General features: G+C 35.1%; 1 protein-coding gene across 1 annotated transcript; it reads left to right on the top strand.

Annotated features, from left to right (window-relative positions):
- The first annotated feature begins 16,483 nt into the window (after window positions 1-16,483).
- Window positions 16,484-20,945, top strand: LOC139874647 (type I inositol polyphosphate 5-phosphatase 4-like). The gene is made up of 13 exons (XM_071862050.1): window positions 16,484-16,513; window positions 16,596-16,680; window positions 17,482-17,553; window positions 17,660-17,747; window positions 17,844-17,948; window positions 18,206-18,833; window positions 18,966-19,159; window positions 19,247-19,355; window positions 19,774-19,922; window positions 20,055-20,278; window positions 20,423-20,451; window positions 20,768-20,833; window positions 20,910-20,945. The coding sequence occupies exons 1-13, from the start codon at window positions 16,484-16,486 to the stop codon at window positions 20,943-20,945; spliced, it is 1,815 nt and encodes a 604-aa protein (XP_071718151.1).
- Window positions 20,946-21,192: the final 247 nt, after the last annotated feature.

Here is a 21,192-nt window from a genome sequence, read left to right on the forward strand (position 1 = left end):
TTAGACCCATTTTGACACCAAAACCCATTTGAACCAAATTAGGGTTTACACCAAAAACCTAGTTCATACAACAACAACCCACCAAATTACAAGTGTTCTAGTGAACATCTAGCTTTTGCAAGGTCATGCACTTGCAAATTCGTCATTCAACTCAAAAATCACAAATTGGGGTTCATACACCCAAATCATAAAGTATAATTTGGTCATTCTTCTTATGAGAATCAAGTGAAAATGATAAAAAGAAAAGAGGTGAAATCACAGACGAGCTCTTCATTGTATCAGGCAATTGGATTGGCCAATTTATAGGAAGCTAAACTACAAGATAGAAGTAGTATTCACTGTGCGAATGATAGACAACAAGGTGTTTTGGTTGTGACTGGTGCACAAGGGGCACATGTGTCAGTTTTAACAATTTCACAGGATGATGAAAATACCAAAATTTTTGTGGAATCACTTTCTTTAAGGGTAAAAGATTTAAGTCTTGAAAGAATGAGTGACCATCATAGAGAGATTGAGTCTTAGCAGGTGTTCGTAGAAGAGGATATTCACAATGCAATTACAGTTAGCAATAAACTAACAGATGAAAAAGTGAGTGCCTCAGAATTGGACAATGAGAAAAATGAACACATATTAACATCATATGAGCAACAAACTACAGTCAGTTTACATTCTTTTTTGGGTCAAGATAGTACGAGGGCATTAAAGATAGAATGACTAGCCTTAAAACAATCTGATCAGTTTCAAGTAATGAGGGTAAAGGTCAACATTTGAAGTGTCTTGAAAAGTGTATAAGGGTTTTGGTAGCTACTCAGAATTTCATGATAGGATTGCCTATTTCTGGTGGTTATGGGTGGCGGTAGATAGATTGTCCAAGGGTGTTCATTTTGAGAGTTTAAACACACAATATACTACAGCTACTGGATTTAGCTCTTTTGAGGCAATTTATCGCAGAAAAGCACTTCATGATTCCACAAAAGTAGAAGATGTTCTTCATACCGTTCTTTGGAAAATGCATGAACATATCAGAGTTTTAAGAGAGGTACTTATCCAAGTAAATGCAAAAATGACAACTCCAATGCATTATAACAATAACCGTGAGGACATGGTTACTTTCGAAGGGGGATGCAATGATAGGACTGAAAGTCAGTCAAACAATGAGGTCAACCCATTAAATAAGAAGAGCTGGCCCATAAGATCAAATGACCCACCTAAATGGATCATAGACTATTAACTAGCAAAGTGGAAAGGAAAGTTGTTCAGAGTAGTTAAGTCAGATAGATCTTCTGTTAAGTGATTGTACACTTTTCATAATCACAATAGTTCAGTTGTTAGAGATTAACGGATAGGTTAGCAGAGTTTGAGGTATAAGTAAGAAGTGTATATGTTGTAATGAGCATCATGAAAATTCAGCATTGAAATTCTTAATTCTCTTTCTAATTAAATTCTTAAAGAGACTAGTCCATCTCGAATAGGACATATCATCAAATTAGACCGTTTCCCTTAATCTAAAAATGAATCAAACTAGGCGAAATAGTTGTCTACTTTTGAAAAACTCACTCTGACATTATTTATTGTTATATTTTTGAACGCCAACGCACATACCAATACGAATTATCCATGAATATGTTCATGACGGGGCTTGAAACCTCAAACTCTACCTCTTTGGTTTGAAAGACTACTTGAATACCAATAGATTTTAATCTCTTGATTCTAACATTATTTATTTATAAAAGAAAGAGAGTTGAAAATGTCTATTTAAGAAATTTCTGCTAAGTGGGTGAGCGGGTATCTCATTTGGAGGAATCGGAACTAAAAAGTGTTCAATCGCACATGTTGGACTCCTCCGGTTGCTTTAAGTGAGATCCAAGTTAAAAGCTATGAATGTATATCAAAACGGTGTAGGATCATGAGAATCGATTGGCATTGGTGGGTTCATAATTCGATGTCAATCTTCGTATAACTTGTGAGACTAGGCATATGCATTCGCATGGTTTTGATTATGGATGCAGTCTTTGCATCCTTCTCTTCTCTCTTGCAGTGAATAGGTTAGTTTTTATTATATAGTGGGACTAGATAGTGGCACAATGTCATCCTGTGAAGCTTATGTACATCATTGTTTGTAAATTTTGGGAATGAATAAAAGTTTGCTTTTTTTCAAAAAAAGATAAAAAGAAATTTTCTCTAAAGTTTATATAAATAACATTACTATTAAATTCATGTGTAAGAATTTTATACAAAACTACTTGAAAGTGACTTGGTGGCATCTCATGTCAAATGTAATTTAGATTCTCTCCTATTTTTCTGTGTTTATTACCCACTGTTCAAGAAAATCTCCCTTTTTGGCCCCACATTTTTGTAATTTTCCACCTTACAAAATTCCGTTTATAAAAACGTTTAATCCACAAAGTTATATACATATGCGAACAAAACATTGTCCAGTTTAATCACAGAGGTCGTTTTGTGTAAATCATTGGTGACTATGCTATGGTCTACGGAGAGAAAACAAAATGTTAATATCAAAATCACGATGAATAAGTAATAACATGAATCAAGTTAAGCATTTTCACACATACCCGCGGATTTAAGGATGTGTTTTGAGAACTTTATAGTCTCAACAGAGTAAACCTAAGTTTAATTATGAGGGTAAGAAACTTTATGACCATTTTGGATGCTCAATTATGTTTAATTTATTTCAGATTGATTTACTTAATTTGCTTACATTAACCCCGTATATTGTACATTACTACATTACTACTCTTACTAGAGGCCGTTGAGTCATTATGAAATGTATGCTCTCCTGCTCATGACCTTCAACAAGCTACGGTGAAGACAATCTATGTGAACCGATCATGTTATTGATTAGCAACATTCAGAGGTAATGTATGACCTAAGTATCCTAAAAATCGATTATTCAAGGCGCCAAATTGAAGAATTTTTCAATTTTCGTTAAATACATATGAGTTTTGGTTGCTTGTTTGCATTTGTGTGTTTTTTTAGTTGTTTGGGTTGGAGATGATTTCTAATCAAGTCGTCTAGTCTCGATTATGAGCCCTCTTATTTTTTCTTGTTGCTAGTGTTTTTGTTTGGTTCTTGTCGAAGGTTCGTTTAGCTCTCGGTTCTAGCTTAGTTCGAGTTTTTGTTTGGGCTCTTGGTTTAAGCTGAACCCGTTTGTTGTTGCTAGTTAATTGTTAGTTTGTTCGCTTGGTTGTATGGTTTGTTGGAGTCTTCATCAATTTGATGAGATGTCTCAGTTATATTCAAGTTATGTTCGCCAAAATAAATATTATTCCTTCTGTCCGAATTTTATAGTCACCAGATTGATCTTTTGGTTTACTTTACAATTTTATCACTAACTTTTTATGTATCTTTTTATCTTACATTATAAGAATATATAAGAACTTTACCTCCTTATTTTTATTTATTTATGGATGTCAATAATTAATTTGATACAACCGAAAAAAATAATGGTCAATAAAATTGAAACATAGACAATTGAAACAAGCCAATCTTTTAATGTTTGTATAATATAATTTGCACTAATACTCATGAGTCATGACTTAACACTTATAATGTATGCATCCTCAAAACTTCATCTGTTATTGCAAAATAATACGAGTAACTTAAACAAGCCCATCTTTTTTTTTTTTTTTTTTTTTTTGAAAAGCAAAAATATTATTATTATTATATGGAATATTACAATACAAGTCCCTATATGCTTTTATACAATGCTATAAACGAAACGGATCAGCTGAGAAAATATGGAATAATTATCTGAACTTATGATCGGGGGAGACGTAGACTAGATAACACTACGAGGGACGAACTTGCGTAAAAGAACAACAAGCGGGGAAGGAGGGGACAACCGTGCCGATCAAGCGACTACAAAGTTGACACACAACCAACCCATTTAATCTAACCCACATAGGCTATATAGAATAACGAAACCATCCCGATTTGAATTAAGTTATGTTAACCGACGCCTATGCGGTTTGAAGGAGGTGACACGTAAAATGACGGGTTGAGTAGCCATTGATGCCAATCGATAGGTGTTTTCTTCCGTGAACGATTTGAGATCCAGCTAAAGCTTTGAGATTGGATCTCGGAGATTATCACAGCGGGGTTCCATATTTTTCCGGAAAAAATCTTTAAGTTCCTATGTTTCCAAATAATGTAGCACGCAATCCATTTAGCAGCTTGCCATATTGAAGAACCAATGGAATTATGTGATATGCCTTGATCCGAGATGATGGCATCATTGATGTTAGAGATACTTATGTTGTTTTGATTCCACCAATCGAGAAATTGTATCCATATTGAAGATACTTTTTGACAATTTAACAACGCGTGATCAATGGTTTCAATTTGGTGCTCACATAAGGGACATAAGATGGTGTGAAGGTCAATTCCTTTTTTATCGAGTTCGCTTCTAACCGGGATTTTTTGTTGAACGGCCCTCCATGAGAAAATGAATATCTTTTGTGGAACGAATTTGTTTTGAGGTAGTGAAAGGTTTCTAGAGTTTGTGCCGTATTTAAGCTTATTGATCAGATTTGACAGTGCTGCTGAAGTGTAGATGCCGGATGTGTCAAGGGAACATTTCCATGAGTCGGGGCGATCTGAAATAATAACAGATGTTATTAGGTTGTTGAGCTCCGTGAGATAATCCTTTGCACGACCACTAGGAGGGCGGGACCAATCCCAATTACCGATCGAGGTAGAGTTAACGTTCATTATTCTATCAGCAACAGTTGCTTCTTTGCGGGATTCCAACATGAATAGTCTATGAAATGTATCTTTTAAGCACTCAGATCCGATCCATATATCATGCCAGAAGCTTATTGATGTGCCATTTCCTATGCGCTTTGAAATCGAGGATGTGAAGGTTGTGCCTATATTGTCAGCAACTTTTCCAGCTTTAATAATCTCTTTCCAAATGGTGCGACCTGAAATGTTCCTGCATAAAAAGTTAGTATCCAACCCTCCCCCCGGCCCATAAATGCTTTTGATTATTTTTACCCATAATGCATTATCTTCGTTTTTAAAACGCCACCACCATTTACAAAGTAATGATATGTTTTTAGCAAAGAGGGACCCCACGTTTAAACCCCCACAATCGTATGGCAAAATTATTTGGTCCCATTTGATCCAATTAATTTTATTATCGTTTGAAGATCCTCCCCAGAAGAATTTCCGTCTTTTAGATTCAAGTACCTTAAGGATAGCGGATGGTGCATGAAATAAGGAGAAGTAGTATAATGGGATACTACTAAGAATTGATTTGATGGTCGTAAGTCGACCTCCGAAAGAAATAGATTTAGCAGCCCAATCTGAAAGCCTTTTGTCGAATTTCTCAACAATCGGCTGCCACGAGGAGGCGTGAGATGTGGGTACACCAATAGGAAGTCCAAGATAGGAGAACGGGGTATGACCCGCAGAGCAGTTCATGTAGCAAGCCATTTGTTCGGTTTCGGTCGTAGATGTACCTATACCGTAAAGTTTGCTTTTACGGAAGTTAACTTTGAGGCCTGAAATATTTTCAAAACATTTTAGTAATTTGGAGATATATTTGGCGTTTCTTTTATTCCATTCGCCGAAGAAGATTGTATCATCAGCATATTGGAGGTGTGTAATATTGAGATTGTCATGTCCGATCTTTAATCCTTGCAAATGACCATTGGCTAATGCTCTTTTGACAAGTATGTTAAGACCTTCAGCAACAATGATGAACAGGAATGGCGAAATGGGGTCACCTTGTCGAATTCCCCTTTCAGGGGAAAATTCTTTGGTGGGAGAGCCATTGATTAGTACAGAAATAGATGATGACCAAAGGCATGCCCGAATGAAACCAATCCATTTTGGACCAAAACCCATGAAGTGCATGGTTTTAAATAGAAAGTCCCACTCAATGCAGTCAAATGCCTTTTCGAAGTCAACTTTAAAGATTAAACCTTTTTGTTTTTTACGTTTTAATTCATCAATTATTTCGTTTGCAATTAGGACACTATCTAGGATATTTCGACCTTTGAGGAAAGCTGTTTGTTCACTACCAATGATTTTATGAATGACCATGGCAAGGCGATTGGAGAGTATTTTGGTGAGAATTTTATAGTAGCTACCTATTAGACAGATTGGGCGATATTCATTTAATCCGATTGGGTTGGGTTTTTTCGGGACTAATGTGAAGAAAGATGCATTACATCCTTTGGAGATTTCTGAGTTTTCCCAGAACCAATCTAGAGATTTAATGAGGTCGGTTTTAATCAGTTCCCAATGTTTTTTAAAGAATCTCATGTTGAAACCGTCCGGCCCAGGAGCTTTAGAGCTATCGCAATTACATATGGCTTCCCATATTTCTTTTTCGTTAAATTTAGCTTCTAGGAGTTGATTGTCCAAGGAAGAAATGTATTCAAGATGTGAAACATGATCGAAAGGGCATTCGTCACGTAAGTGTTTGGATCGGAAGATGTTGTTAAAATAGGAATATGCTTCTTGTTTTATTAGATTAGGATCTTCAGTCCATGTACCATTAATTGAAAGCCCGTGGATGTTGTTTTTACTTGTTCTTCTTTTGATATAGTTATGAAAGTATTTCGAATTTTCATCACCCTCAAGCGCCCATTTGATTCTAGATTTTTGTTTAAGCATGTTTGTTTTCTTTTTTTCTTTGACGATGTGATGCATTTTTTCATCGATCCATTTTTGTTTTTCAGTTTCGGATAAAGGTCTAGTTTCGGCGGTTTGTTCCCAATTATTACATTCAGTAAGATGATCACGTATTTGGGAGTCTAAGTTATCAAGTTGATTACTATGTTTTTTAAGTTCTAATTTAACGTTTTTTAGTTTGTTACGGAAAATGCAGTCAGGCCTATTCCCACTAATTGGGATCAACCAAGCCTTTTCTATGATGGTGTCGGCATCTTTTAAATCTAGCCATGTGTCAAAGACACGTATTGGCTTAGGGCCAGAATCGAGGAGGTTATTTCTTAGGATAATGGGACAGTGGTCAGAAAGGTCCCGATCAAGAGTTTTGGAGGATGTGTTGGGCCAGATAGTGAAGATGCCATCGGAAATGAGGAATCGGTCAAGTTTACTAAACTTCATTGTTTTTTCACAAATCCTTGTGAACCTTTTACCGCCTAAAGGAAGATCAATTAATCCAGAGTTATTTATAAAGTTATTAAAATTATCTGCCCAATTTTGATTATACTCTGTGTTCATGCGTTCTGTTTTGTTTCTTACTTCGTTGAAGTCGCCAAAAACAATGTGTGGGATATTAAGGGAGTTAGTAAGGGATGAGAGTTCGCTCCAAAGTCTAAGTTTTTTTGAATGGGAATGGGGGCCATAAACATTAATGAATGCAATTTCAGAGTCATGACCCGCCCACGTGCCACAAATTGCAAGAAAGAATTCACCCTCAATAGCATAGTTGAACGAAAAGATATTAGTATCCCAAATAGTTAGGATACCTCCGGAAGCACCATCCGAATCCTTTTGGACGAATTTAAAATCAGAATTACCCCAGAAAGATTCAATGGTGTTGTCACGTGTTTGGCCGCATTTGGTTTCCTGGAGGCCTAGAATTGATGGTTTTTCTTTATAGCAAATACGTTTAAGCCAGCTTATTTTACCCGTTTGTCCAATACCCCGAATATTAAGAGAAATCGTACACATGAGAAAAAACTTACAGAATCGATGTGACGGAGGTGGATTCATGGGTTGTTGCGACGAATCCCGATGCTCTTCCCGAATTCGAACGTATTCAAGCTTTTGCTAGAGGTAGAACCTGTCTTTTTAGTCTTTTTGTTATGTACCATGTCCATATGAGATCCCTTCGAGAAGTAGGATGTGCTACCACCACCGTTAGACGAGGACTTACAACGTTTAGCCAGTTGAGAGATTCTAAGCTTTTGGCCACTTCTAGCTAGATGTTTGATGTAAAGCATATTGGATCTAGGTCTTTTAAAATCTGGGTTTTGAGAGGTGTTTTTTGACTTAATGATAGGTTTGACGATGGTGCTAGAAATTTTTCTCTTTTTAGAAATTTCTTTACCCGTATAAAGTAAAGGTTCGAGGTTGAAAGGATCGGAATTTGTTTGTTGTGTAGCGTTAGGGGCAGGCATAAAATTTAATGGAGAGTTGGATTGAGGGTTTAAAGGGGTAGTACAGGGGGTGTCGTTTGTGGTATGGTGAGGGAGGGTTTCGGGAACAGAATCTGCATGTTCTTGTGTCACTATTGGTGAGCATAAATCATTTGTTAGAATGTGTTGAGGTGAGCTGTCCATATTAGATTTACCCGAGATGTGGCTAGGTGTAACAGGGGTATCATTTACATGATTCGATGGGCCGTTAATAACGGTGTTGGGCTGCGGGATTGCAAGGGTATCCTCTCTTGGTGGGCTTGGGGGGGTATTGGTGGTAATGGGCTGCGTGATTACAGTGGACTCCAAAGGGATGGTTTTTGGTTTTGGTTGATATGAGGTGGTATTATATGGCCTTGCTGTATTAAAATCAGGAATAGGAGGTGGTTCAATTGGATCAGTTTCATTCGATGGGCTAGTTTCTTTTGTAGAGCTAGTATTATTTAAAACAGTTTCGGGATTGGAAGGATTATGGGTGTGAGGGTTTGTGGTGTCAAAGTGGTTGATGGGTTTCGATATGCTAGGAGATTGGAGAGATTGGTTATCGGCATTATTATTAAAGGGACGAGTATCCATTCGTTTAGAGGAATTAGAGGAGGTTTGGTGAGGAGGCGTGGGATCGTGGTTGTTGTTACGGGTGGTCTTTTCAGCGTTTCCTTCAACTCGATTTTCACAATCCAAGTGGGACTCTTCGTCAGAAATGTGATCGTCCGAAAGAATTTCATCATCCCAATTCGACGAATTATCGATATCACCATAAGTGTTAAACATAGAAAAGTTTTGAACTTCAGTGATGTAAGCCTTAGATTGATTGACGTCACCGGGGTTGATAATAACTTGGCCGTTTATCGGTGAGAAATTGTTTGTTTTGATAATTACCGAGCCATGCGATAAATCTTGGTTGTTCTCATTGGTTATAGAGCAATTAAACGTTTCAATTACCTCGCCCCAATTTTTTGCTATGTCAATGAATGTGGATTCTAACCAACAAGTAATAGGTACCCCGAATATGTTAACATAAACAAGTCTACCAGAGGTTTTGTAAATTTCGGGATCCCATGGGTTTATATCTTCAAGCCATTTCCATAATGGGTGTTCCGAATTGTTAATCAAGTCTAGGGCCGGGTTGGGTTCCTCAAATATAAGCATTAGATCATGCCCGCCCAGGTATTTGGTAGTAAACCCACCAAGGTTTTCACTTTCACATATTTCATTAAAATATTCAAGGAATTCAAGATCTTTAACTTTGGCAATAACCGCTTGACCAAGTATTTGGATAAGATCATCATTAGAATTTACCTTAATCGAGGGGATGCCGTAGTTTGTAGCCTGCTTGTTTAGGACCACTTCTTTGAAATTCCTTTCGTCTACAGGTGAGTTAAATGCAACCTTAACATTGTTCCTAGAACCCGATTTTGCATTGTTAGGCTGTGGAGCTTGTTTCTTTCCTTCGGGATCACGGGCCTTGTATACTTTGAGTAAATTGTCACCCGCAACAATGAGACTTAGTCTCCTCGCAAGAGAATCTTTGTGGTAATCTGGAACGTCTAAGAATCTAACAAAACCAAACTTCCTTCCGTTTTTTAAGGTCTTCCTGGGGATGTAAACCTCGTGGATATTGCCATATTTTTTGAAAACATCCCATAAGTCCGTTGAACACCAGTGTTCGGGAAAGTTGTGGAAGAGGTATGAAGTAATTCTAGACTTGTCGATCGGTTTTGGCAATTGATTTGTTTTAGAATTATTCGCATCTGGAAAAGGCTTGCCATAACGATTGATAAGGTTGGTGGCTGATTCCCGTATTTTGAAGTTGTTGTATAATTGATTGTAGGATGAGTTTAACCTTGTCGAGTGATGATTGAGACCAGATTTGGATCGGACAAGGTGGGTTGGATTCTGCTGATTATAGTAATTAGGGTTAGGGTTTTTTGAAGGTGAGTTTTGCTTATTATGATCAATTTTAACCCAAATACCCTGATTGATAGGCTGATATCGGATATGCTTGTTATCAGCAAAGAAAGATTGTTTCGACTGGGATTGGTTGTTCGATGCTTTTGGTGTAAAAGGGGATGTCGGTATGTTTGACATGATAAAAGAGTATTTCAAATAGAATAGCACGTAGAAGAAGAAAACAAAAAACAGAAATTAGAATCAAAAAATCGAAAGCAGAATGTTTAGATTAGGGTTTCTAACCAAGAAGAAGATGAACAGACATGAAGGAGAGAGCGTCATGGGAGAGAGCCGTTTGAGTTTATTTGGCAACTTTTAAATAGAATTAATCTACATGATAGTAAGTGATTTTGAAATAAAATACGCATATATTGATAGATCTGAATAGATACCTTGATCGGAAGCAAACAGAGGATCTAAAAGACGAAGCTGATCATCGGCAAAAGGTGATTTTTTTAAAAATAGATCTGGTGACTCCTTTGAGTGTTGAAGGCAAGACTATCCGAATACACTGAACTGATCGGAGTATTATATATCTCTGATAGTAAAATAATTCCAGTTATTCAAATCAGTTACCTGAAAATTCAATTTCCCCAAAATGACCGGACCGGAGCGACCACAAATAGTACTTTTCGGATCATAGTAGAAACGGTAGTGATGATTTTAGTAGAATAAACTTGATTGTGCGACGCCGCCGTTGTGGTGATGGTGCGATGGCAGTGAGATGGTGGTGTACGGTGGTTGTGGATCGATGCTTGTGGTGGAACGATGGTGGTGATTGAAACAGTGATGTGATTGTGATGACCGGTACGATGTTTATTAAAGATGGTGCGGTGATTAGCGTTGCGGTGGTGATTACCGATGCGGTGGTGATTACCGGAGCGGCGGTGATGAGCGGTGGTGGCGTGCGGTGATGGTGTGCGGTGGTGGTGAGTGCAATCCTGAACAATAATTATTTTAAACAAGCCCATCTTTTATATATCAAGGAGGTATTTAGAAGTGCCTTTTTATAATAAGAATAAGTAATAATTAATAATTAAATTAAAGTTAGTGCATGGTAGCTACCTCTATAGTTTTATACATTCTAGATCTAGATTATACATTATACATATCTTTTAACTTTAGAGTTATTAAAGCGACTATTTACCTGCAAAAAACCTGAACATTTGTATTCCAAATACTATAGTAGTCAAAATCTAGAACATAATGTACCCAAAAAAAATTATATGCAAAAGAACATGTAATATTTTTATGGAACATGTCTTGGACAACCTAAGCAGGGACCAACTGGTTTGTTATGCTGGAGGAAGGTTCAGTAGGGGGTAGTGTAAAGTAGGGTAGTAGTGGGCTACATGGGTTGTGTTTGTTCTCAATTTTTTTTGTATAAGTTGGCTATATGTGTATTTAATAGAGTTTAGCACCTTTTATTTTTATTTTTCAAAAGTACAGAGTATTAATCAAGAGTTTGAGGCAGTAGTATTGGGTGCTGATTCGTACACCACTAAAATTATCCATACACCACTAAATGTGCAATACAGTGTTGTACTGTACAACTCTCTAAAGCATATTTAGTGGTGTATGGATAATTTCAAGTGGTGTACGAATCAGTCCCCATCTGATTAATGTTTAGATTCAAGTTCCTTGGTTTAAGGACCAAACACAGTCTCCCACATGCATCATGTGATATTAGAATATTAGAGATTTCCCATAACCATGTGTTAGAACTTGGATTAGTCCAAGATATAGCTTTGTTAATACCTAGCTAAGCTAAGATTAATAATATTTAAATAAGTTATACAGCCCATGACCCGAAATTCTAAGTAGTCGCATTCACAGTTTGTAACAATTCGTCTCACATCGGATAGAGCAAAAAGTGTGAGTCTTTATAAGTTCAAAGTAGTGGTAACTAATATCTCCAATCATGGTTTTTAATTGAAATATGAAGATACTCGATTAGTTTACTGCTTTAATTTGTAAGGGACATTTGTCTCTCAAAGTGTGATGGACACTCATCTTGTGCTTCTTTTGGAGTCGATTTGAGGGCCGTTTCATAGTTCTTGACAGTAACGAAGTTTTGAACACGTTTATTGTGGTGCCGAAGCATTATGTGGAAATTTTATTTCTAGTTTCTTCAGAGGATCGAAACATTTAAAACATAAAATTACCGTTATATTATCAAAAAATTATAATGATACCACAAGAATTTAGTGGGTCATGATGTCATTTCTTATCGTTCTTGATTATCACTGAACTTCTCTCCTCCACATCAGCACAAACACTTTAACATTCCTTTCACCCTCCTTTCACTAAACCCTCATTATCTTACACTCCATTTCAAACTGTAACAAATTTAAATTATATACGATAAATAAATACAAATAATGCTTTACTAAATATTTTAAAATGTTAAATAAAAATAAATTTATTAATAAAATAAAATATAAGTAAATTTAATAATAAAAGAAACTCAAATAAATGAAAAATTAATACTCCTATATTTATTCATCTTCCCAAATTGATGCCCCACCCACCGACACCCACCCACCCATCCCAAAAAACTCCTGCAATCCATCCAAAATATTTCTTCATCTTTTGGATCACCATTATCACCATTAAAAGAAAAGGAGAAAAAGAAAAGGAAGTAAAGAAAGAAGAAGAAAAGAAGAAAAAGAAAAGAGTGGGACCCACAAAATTCGTGAATGGCTACCGCTGCAGGTGCCACTGGCGGAGCCATTCCGCCAGTGGCGGGTTGCTAGTGGTGGTCGTCACTCGCTGGCAGTTGTTAACAACTCCTTTCATGACACCATAGCATGTGGCCTGACCCTTCTCCGCCCTTTAAAGCTCTGTCTCTTATTCTTGGGTTAATTTTATTTTCTCGTTAGGAAAGTTAAATGTTCGTCAAATAATGGATTCAATTCTTTAGAGGTCGTGTGTGAGTATCACAAGAGGTTACATGTAATGGTAAAATATGCTCAACTGCTTGGATATTGCGTTCGTGTGTCGATTATGGTTTATGACTTGGACGATTAAATGATATAAACACATGCAAACCATAGCTCAAGCCTTATGAGAATGTAGCTAGGAACAATGAATGTTATATGAACAAATACTTTTTTTACGGCGGTTAGGAGTCATTGACGAGGGGGTCGAACAAGATGTCGATACTCACACACCCGATCATTTTCTTGGTACGAATCATTACGATCCTACTACTCATCAGGAGGAAACCCCAACGACGAATCTATACAGACATCGCGTGTAGTAAAACCCCGTCCAGTGATGCTTTAACAGAAAGACGTCCGCAACCTCCGAGACCTATGAAAAGAACGCTTAATAAGGGAAATTTTTACAATGAGTGGAAGTCGAACCTCTAATCTCATATGAAAAAGCAAGTCACCACCGTTACGTCATATAATGAATTTTACTAGAAGATATGCGTATTTATATATTGTTATTAAGTGTTTAAATGAATCTTGTGAAGTGGACTTGGGACCATTTGTTGCTTTTGCTTCTATAAAGACAAATTTCTTAATCTAGCAAATGGTAAATAACGCATTGTGGGGTTGCTTGCATTAAAAAAAGGGAGGCTTTAAAGAGATTGTAAACTAACATTTTCTTAAACCAACAAAAAGCTAAAACCCTAAAAGAAATACTTACTCTACAAAATCTCTCAAAACCCCATAAAACTACTACTACTACATTGTTTCTTATGCCAATTGAACCCTAGAAAGACATGTAGTTTTCATACCCCAATGAATATCTACTAGACAATTTTTTTTATTATGAACATATATTCCCTACAATATTCAAAGCAAGATTCAAACAAACCCACCACAGATAAAGTAAATCTTGAAATGCAATGTTAAACCCAAGATCTATCAAGGGTTTGACCAAGGATGGTCAAAAACCTGAAAAGAGATGGTCAAAGTACATAAGTTATCAGCTCAAAGCCTCAAACATTCCAATCCAATTGTTATTTTATGTGATTAATATTTGTAGATTTGTAGATCATGATAAAATATCCAATTTTATCAAGATTTTTTTTTTTTTACCAAAAACATTTATATATTGTGATTAATTACTGAAAAATTAAACCACCTTTAAGAAATACATTTGTGGCCAAGGTTACAAAATTCTCTATTTGGGGATTAATCGGTCGAAACTTTGAAAGGATTAATCGGTGATTCGGAGATTAATCGGATTGTACTGTATACATTTAAATATTAAGTTTTAAAATTATATGTGTAAATATAGAAAAAACTATAAATATAATAATAAACTTTAATATAATTGTCTAAAATTGTTCATTTTGCTCCAAAACTATAAAGTTCTGGTTTAAATTCATGTTAAAATGTTAACCATTTTTTTTACTTTGACCGACTTTGATTACCAAATTCGATTTTGACTCATCAATTGACGTTGACCGTTTAATTAAACGGATTTTTAGAAATCGGAACGGATTGCTCATAAAAATGATTAATCGGGGATTAATCGGCGTGTAATTGGGTTTTTCACAACACTGCTTGTGGCTACGTGTACATAAGTGTACATAGGGGCGGATCCACATAGGGTCAACTGGGGGCAGTTGACCCCAGTGGAAAAATTATATTTAGTGCTACTGATTGATTTTGGATCTTATAAATTCAGCCCAAGAAGAAAAATGCCCCCAGTGGGCTAAGCAAAAATAACTTATTAAGATGGATACTTCTAATTGTCTTTATATAAAGAATAAATTGCGAGACAAATGTGTATATGTGGGACTGGTTTCATCCATATGTGTATATTTAAACATGGAATGGTGCGAAGAGTATGTGTATGCATCGATGTGGGACTTCTTTTCAAACTTCACTGATATTATGTATGCACTTTATTTTTTTCCTTTTGAAGGCCAATAAGTGCATTTATTAATTAGATGAATAATTACATGAATGTATGTTAGCCGGAGAGCTAAGGAGTTTTTCAAACAATCATACATTCATACTCACTAATAGCTACAGCACATAGTAATGAAATAACCCGACCCGTTTTGTCGTACGTAACTAGACCCGTTTCGGTTTCAGTGAATTAATGCCCCCGGTAAAAATATTTTCTGGATCCCCACTGAGTGTACATCATATTTATTGCTCATCATCATTGTTTGTGATGAGTTTTCAATTCTTACTCACTTGTCGTATAACGTTCAAGCATATGACTTATCAATTAGGATGACATAACGATTTATATGGTAGTTATCTTTAGCAGAGGACCATAAAATATTTTTCGATGAAGAAAAACGTTAAAAAATGAAGAAAAAACATTATGCATAATAAGACCCTGAATTTTTAGATAGAAGTACACTAATTTTTTTTTTTGGGGCAGTTTGACTTGGTTCCTTTACACCCCATCTTAAATTATATAGTTGTCACATCTATAATTCTAATCTATAATTCTTTTTAATTAAATTTATATCGTAACTTTTTACTAATGTGATGAAATGTTATTCACATTAATACATCACCAAAAGTTAGTGTCAACTACATCACTGTCAAGGAACACTATATACAAAAATAACTATAAATCACAAGATTTGGAAATAAAAATAATCCTTTGTAAATATTAAAAAAACGAAATCAAACCCAAGATTTGGAAAGCAAATAAAAATAAAAATAAAATAATCCTTTATAAATATAAATAAATTCGTTTGCTATTAAACAAAATTATTCCCATAATCCCATGTCATTAATTAGACATCATCTTTACTCATTAAACACTCGTACGTATGGGTCGGCCTAGAGTTTGGGATAAAGAACCTCGATTGCTGAAGAAATAGAACAACCCCCCCCCCCCCCCCCCCCCCCAATCTTTATTATTCTCTTAAATTTCCATACTTTGATGTAACTCAGAACAAGGTTTTTAACAGAGAAGAAAACCCACTTCCCCAATTCTCTCAAAATGCAAGCTTTACATTAGTAACATTACCCCTGTTTTAATTTCACATTTTCTTAAAATTTCCCCATTGTTAATTTTAATTAAAAATTAAAATTCTGTTTTTATCGTGTACAAAAAAATAGGTGCAAGTGAGAGAAAAATAAATATAAATATTGATATATTGATAGAATAGAGTCCTACAAAAAAGAAAAACAACAAACTCAACTGCAATTTCTCTTTGATTTGACTCTTTGTTTGCAAAATTTGAAACCATAATGCCAAGAAACTGCCACTTTCTTCTCCTCTTTATATTGTGACATTCAACCCATCTCTCTGTTTTCTTTTTTTCTCTTGTGGGTATCCATAAAAACACAATATTTACTCTTTACATTTACTATTCCTAATTGTTTATAACAAAAAGATTCAATTTTTAGACTTTTTTCATAGAATTAGTTATTGGGTAGTTATATTTATGAGGTTTTGAGACAATGAGAGATGAAAACTGCAAGAAATACAAGGTTGGTTTTTCTTATTTTATGTAATTAATTGTTTTAATGTATAAAGTTGTTAACTTTTTATACTAATGGTGATGAATTTAAGGTTTCTTGGCCTAAAACACTTAAGAGATGGTTTAATGTTAAGAGCAAAGCTGAAGATTTTCATGCTGATGATTTCAGTTTTAGAGGTAATTTGTGCTTTTATTCTTCATTGAAATGTTAATTTGGGCTTTTTTTTGTTTTGGTTTTATGTGTTACATATTCATCATTTGTAAATTTGGGATTTTTTGTTTGTTTTTGTAAGTTAGGGAACACTAATTGACTTTCAATTTTTGCTTTATTTCTACATCAATGACTGTATGTTTCTGTGCATATTATAAATAGAATCTCAATGGCTTTTTTTAATCTACTTTTTCTCTTTTTAGTTCAAGATCTGTTCTTTGTTTTCTTCTTCCTTTTTTGGTCTTCAATTGTTCTTCTATAATCATTTTATTTTATCTGTGTTTATTGAGAGGTTTAATTTTTTTGTTTTATTATATTTTTTGGGTTGAAATGTACTAAATTTATGATTTATGATCATTTTTACTAGTGGGGTACATGCTAACAGCAAAAGTAGAAGGTGCTATTACATTATTTATTTTGGTTGAAAATTTAATTTTTTTTATATTTTATTTCACATCTATGAGAAATCTAAAGTGAAGAGGCTGAAGAATTTTTTATTTTATGATATTGTTTATGTTTATAAATTTATGTTTATGTTAAGAAGAAAATTCTAAGGGAAAAGTTTTTTGATGCATCATTAAGTAATATTTTTATTGTTAACTTTTATTTTATGCATATCTAATTTGGTCCTTTTTGTTGTGCTTAATTTTTCTTTTTGACAACTTTTTGTAATGATTAAGATATGCTATTTTTTTTATGAAATTTAAAATAGTTATGGCAATTACTGCATCTTTAAGCTGTTTTATTGATTCGATTTCGTTTTACAGGTAGAAATGAAGATTTGATTAACAATTTCAGTGAAAGAGAAGCTTGTACCATCAAGAAAAACAAAAGAACAGGTTTATTTTCAGATTAATTAATAAAATCCTTAATATTTACATGATCATAACTTGAACTATGCTACAATATTATACTAAAGTTCTAAACTTTTTCATGATTGTGCAGAAAGATCAAGTAAAAAGAATGCTAATCGTCGTAGCAGAAGTAAGATTGATCTTGATACTGCTCAAGTGAGAGATGTTGATAATTATAGGTTTGTTCATTGCTTTGTTTGTTTTTCTTTTAGAAAAATCTTAGTTTGATGTTTATATGATGTATTGATGTTAATTATTTTTCAACAATGTAATAGGATCTTTGTGGCCACATGGAATGTGGCTGGAAAATCGCCTCCGAATTGTTTGAATCTTGAAGATTGGTTACACACTTCGCCTCCTGCTGATATTTATGTTCTTGGGTGAGTATTTAAGGTTCAGATCAACAGATCTAACAAACATTAATTTATTATCTTTATGGTGGCGGTTACGTAATTGCAAAAGTCTTTTATGCGTGTTAACGACAGCTGGCGTTAGCAAAATCCTTAAATTTATTGGTAATTTACACCATGAATTTGATTGCATACACCAAAATTTGATTGCGTGTAGTGATCTTGCTTGAAAGTTATCCGTGATTACGTTATCTGATTATGCGTGTATGATCTTGTTTGAATTTCAGGTTTCAAGAAGTCGTACCTCTAAACGCTGGGAACGTTTTAGGAACAGAGGATAACGGTCCCGCAAAAAAATGGCTATCACTAATTCGAAAAACGCTCAATAGTCTTCCAGGAACGAGTGGCGGGTTCCAAACCCCGTCACCCGTTCCAGATCCCATAGTGGAATTAGACTCCGATTTTGAAGACGGGACTCGACAAAAATCAAACCCTTTTTTCCAGCGCCGATCTTTTCAATCGTTAAGTCGTAGTTTGAGAATGACCGAGAGTGAAATGTCGGTCCCACGGCCCCATTTCGAACGTAGATATAGTGTTTGTGATCGAGCAATGTTTGGAAACCGACCAAGTGATTATGACCCGTACTGTAAATGGGGCGGCGGGTCGTCGGATGAAGATAATGGTCCGGACGATTCTCCTAGCTACACAAATTACTCACAAATCCCGTTTAGTGGATCGTTTTCGATGGAAGAAAACGATAAAACGAGCGGAAGTTCGCGGTATTGTTTGGTTGCAAGTAAGCAGATGGTTGGGATATATCTTACGATTTGGGTAAAAAGTGATCTTAGAGACGCTGTTCGTAACATGAAAGTATCGTGTGTTGGTCGAGGATTAATGGGTTACCTCGGAAACAAGGTGAAGTTTTAACTTCAAGAAACTGATTATATGTTTTAAAAACGTGATTTATTACACGTTACAGACCTTTCGTTTATATAAAGTTCTATTTTTTTCACAAAAAAAAGTAATCATTATGTGAAATGATTGCAGGGTTCGATATCAATTAGCATGTCGTTGCACAAAACGAGCTTTTGCTTTATATGTAGTCATTTGACTTCGGGTCAAAAAGAAGGTGATGAATTGAGACGAAACTCAGATGTAATGGAAATTCTTAGAAAAACACGGTTTCCGAGAGTTCAACGAATGGGCGATGAGAACTCGCCTCAAACGATCCTCGAGCATGAGTATGTTAAACTATAAGACTTCGACTTTGATTTTTCGTTTCTGAATGTAAAATGATATGCTAAAAGTTTGCATCTTTATGCATGCAGTCGAATTATATGGCTTGGTGACTTGAATTATCGGATTGCCCTTTCATACCGAGCTGCAAAAGCGCTTGTTGAGATGCGAAATTGGAAGGCTTTGTTAGAAAACGACCAGGCAAGCAATTTAGTAAAATTAGGATGATATTACATTAAATGTCTCTAATTAAACGATACGTAAATGCTTTTTCTTCACGTGTTTGTGATGTTTCAAAGTGAGCCAATGTAAGATACTCGGTGAGTACTCAGTTTTTGAAAGTCGGAGAGTACTCATTCAAACTATGTCAAAACTCGGGATTACTCAGAAAATCGGCCAGGACTCGGCCAAAACTCGGAAAATCGGTTAAAACTCGGTTAAAAACGGTCAAAGTCAAACTTGCTCAACATTCGAGTACTCCGCGAGTACTCTCTGAGTTTCCGAGTGCTCTTAAAAAGTCCACCCGAGTAGCGATTTTTGCAACCTTTACCATGTTTATTTGTAATTTGTATAGATTCATGAAATCATAATATAATTAATATTTTTATTATTATTACAGCTTCGGATAGAACAAAGAAGAGAGCGTGCCTTTGTGGGATGGAACGAAGGGAAGATATATTTCCCCCCGACGTACAAATATTCAAATAATTCCGACCGGTATGCAGGTGACGATATGCACCCTAAAGAAAAACGAAGAACTCCTGCATGGTATATATTTATTTTTATTTATTAATAATAATAATAATAATAATAATAATAAAGCTACTTCGTATTAATAAAGTATAGCATTGATGAGCTTTGTTAACAAATAAATTGAAATGTTTTTTTGTTCTTTTGAAGGTGTGATCGAATATTATGGTATGGTAGAGGGCTCCATCAAATGTCATATGTTAGAGGGGAATCGAGATTTTCAGATCATCGACCCGTTTATAGCATTTTTATAGCAGAAGTTGAATCTATAAACCGTAACAGAATCAAAAGAACTACAAATTGTTCTTCACGAATTGAGGTTGAAGAACTACTACCTTACTCGCAAAGATATGGTGATCTTAACTTTAACCATTGTAAGATAAGATATCTCTTGTGCTTTCTTTTATAAAGATTTTTTACTTTGATAGATTTTTTATTCAAGATTCTTGCTTTTTTTATCAGGAAAGCAAGCATTTCGAATTTGTTGAACGAATCTAAGAAAAAGTTCTGATTTTTAGATTTCCCAGATTCAAAATTTTTCGATCAGGTATGTACCAAGCCACCAGCGTTATAAGTTTAGCGTGTTCATAAACGATTTTACCAGAAAACATTGTTTCAGAACCACATTATGTAGATTGATTCCCTTTTTAGAGGTTAGAAACTCATATTTCTGGTTTGAAACCGTTGTAACGATCGCTTAATTGTGTCTTTATTGCTTCAGTTTTTAACACCTGACTACAGAATGTGACATGGGTAAAGATTTCAAGTTCTTAATGAAAAAGGTTTGATCTTTTGCTTTGTTTAAAGTTCCAAAAATTTAAACTTTATTAATTGATCTAACACAATTCGTTTCTTGATTACAGAACTCGTGTGCCATGATGTTATTACATTTGCAATCAATGATTAAAGCTAAAGCGTTAGCCGATCAGGTACTCAATAGTAATGATATGTTTACATGTTTCTTGATGACACTTTTATGATCAAAGTTTCATATTGCTTGTGCAGAATGGGGATCAAGGCATCAAAAGTAGCTTGACATGAGTGCTCATCATTCTTTTGAAATGTACCCAAATCAAGAACAATGCAGTATATATACTTGTACATTGTGCATTAAGAGTTGTACATTGGTCATGATTATGGAATATATGCTCAAAATTGAGGGACAGATATGGGATTTGAAGCTTTTGTTGTTTGGTTTGAGAGGTTGATGGTTTAATACTGAAAAGGTGGAATTTTTACTGAAAAAAGATAAAGTTAAAGACTATTGATAGTGTCACTGATATTTCAT

The sequence above is a fragment of the Rutidosis leptorrhynchoides genome, chromosome 11 (assembly GCF_046630445.1).
Source record: "Rutidosis leptorrhynchoides isolate AG116_Rl617_1_P2 chromosome 11, CSIRO_AGI_Rlap_v1, whole genome shotgun sequence".
Lineage (NCBI taxonomy): Eukaryota > Viridiplantae > Streptophyta > Magnoliopsida > Asterales > Asteraceae > Rutidosis > Rutidosis leptorrhynchoides.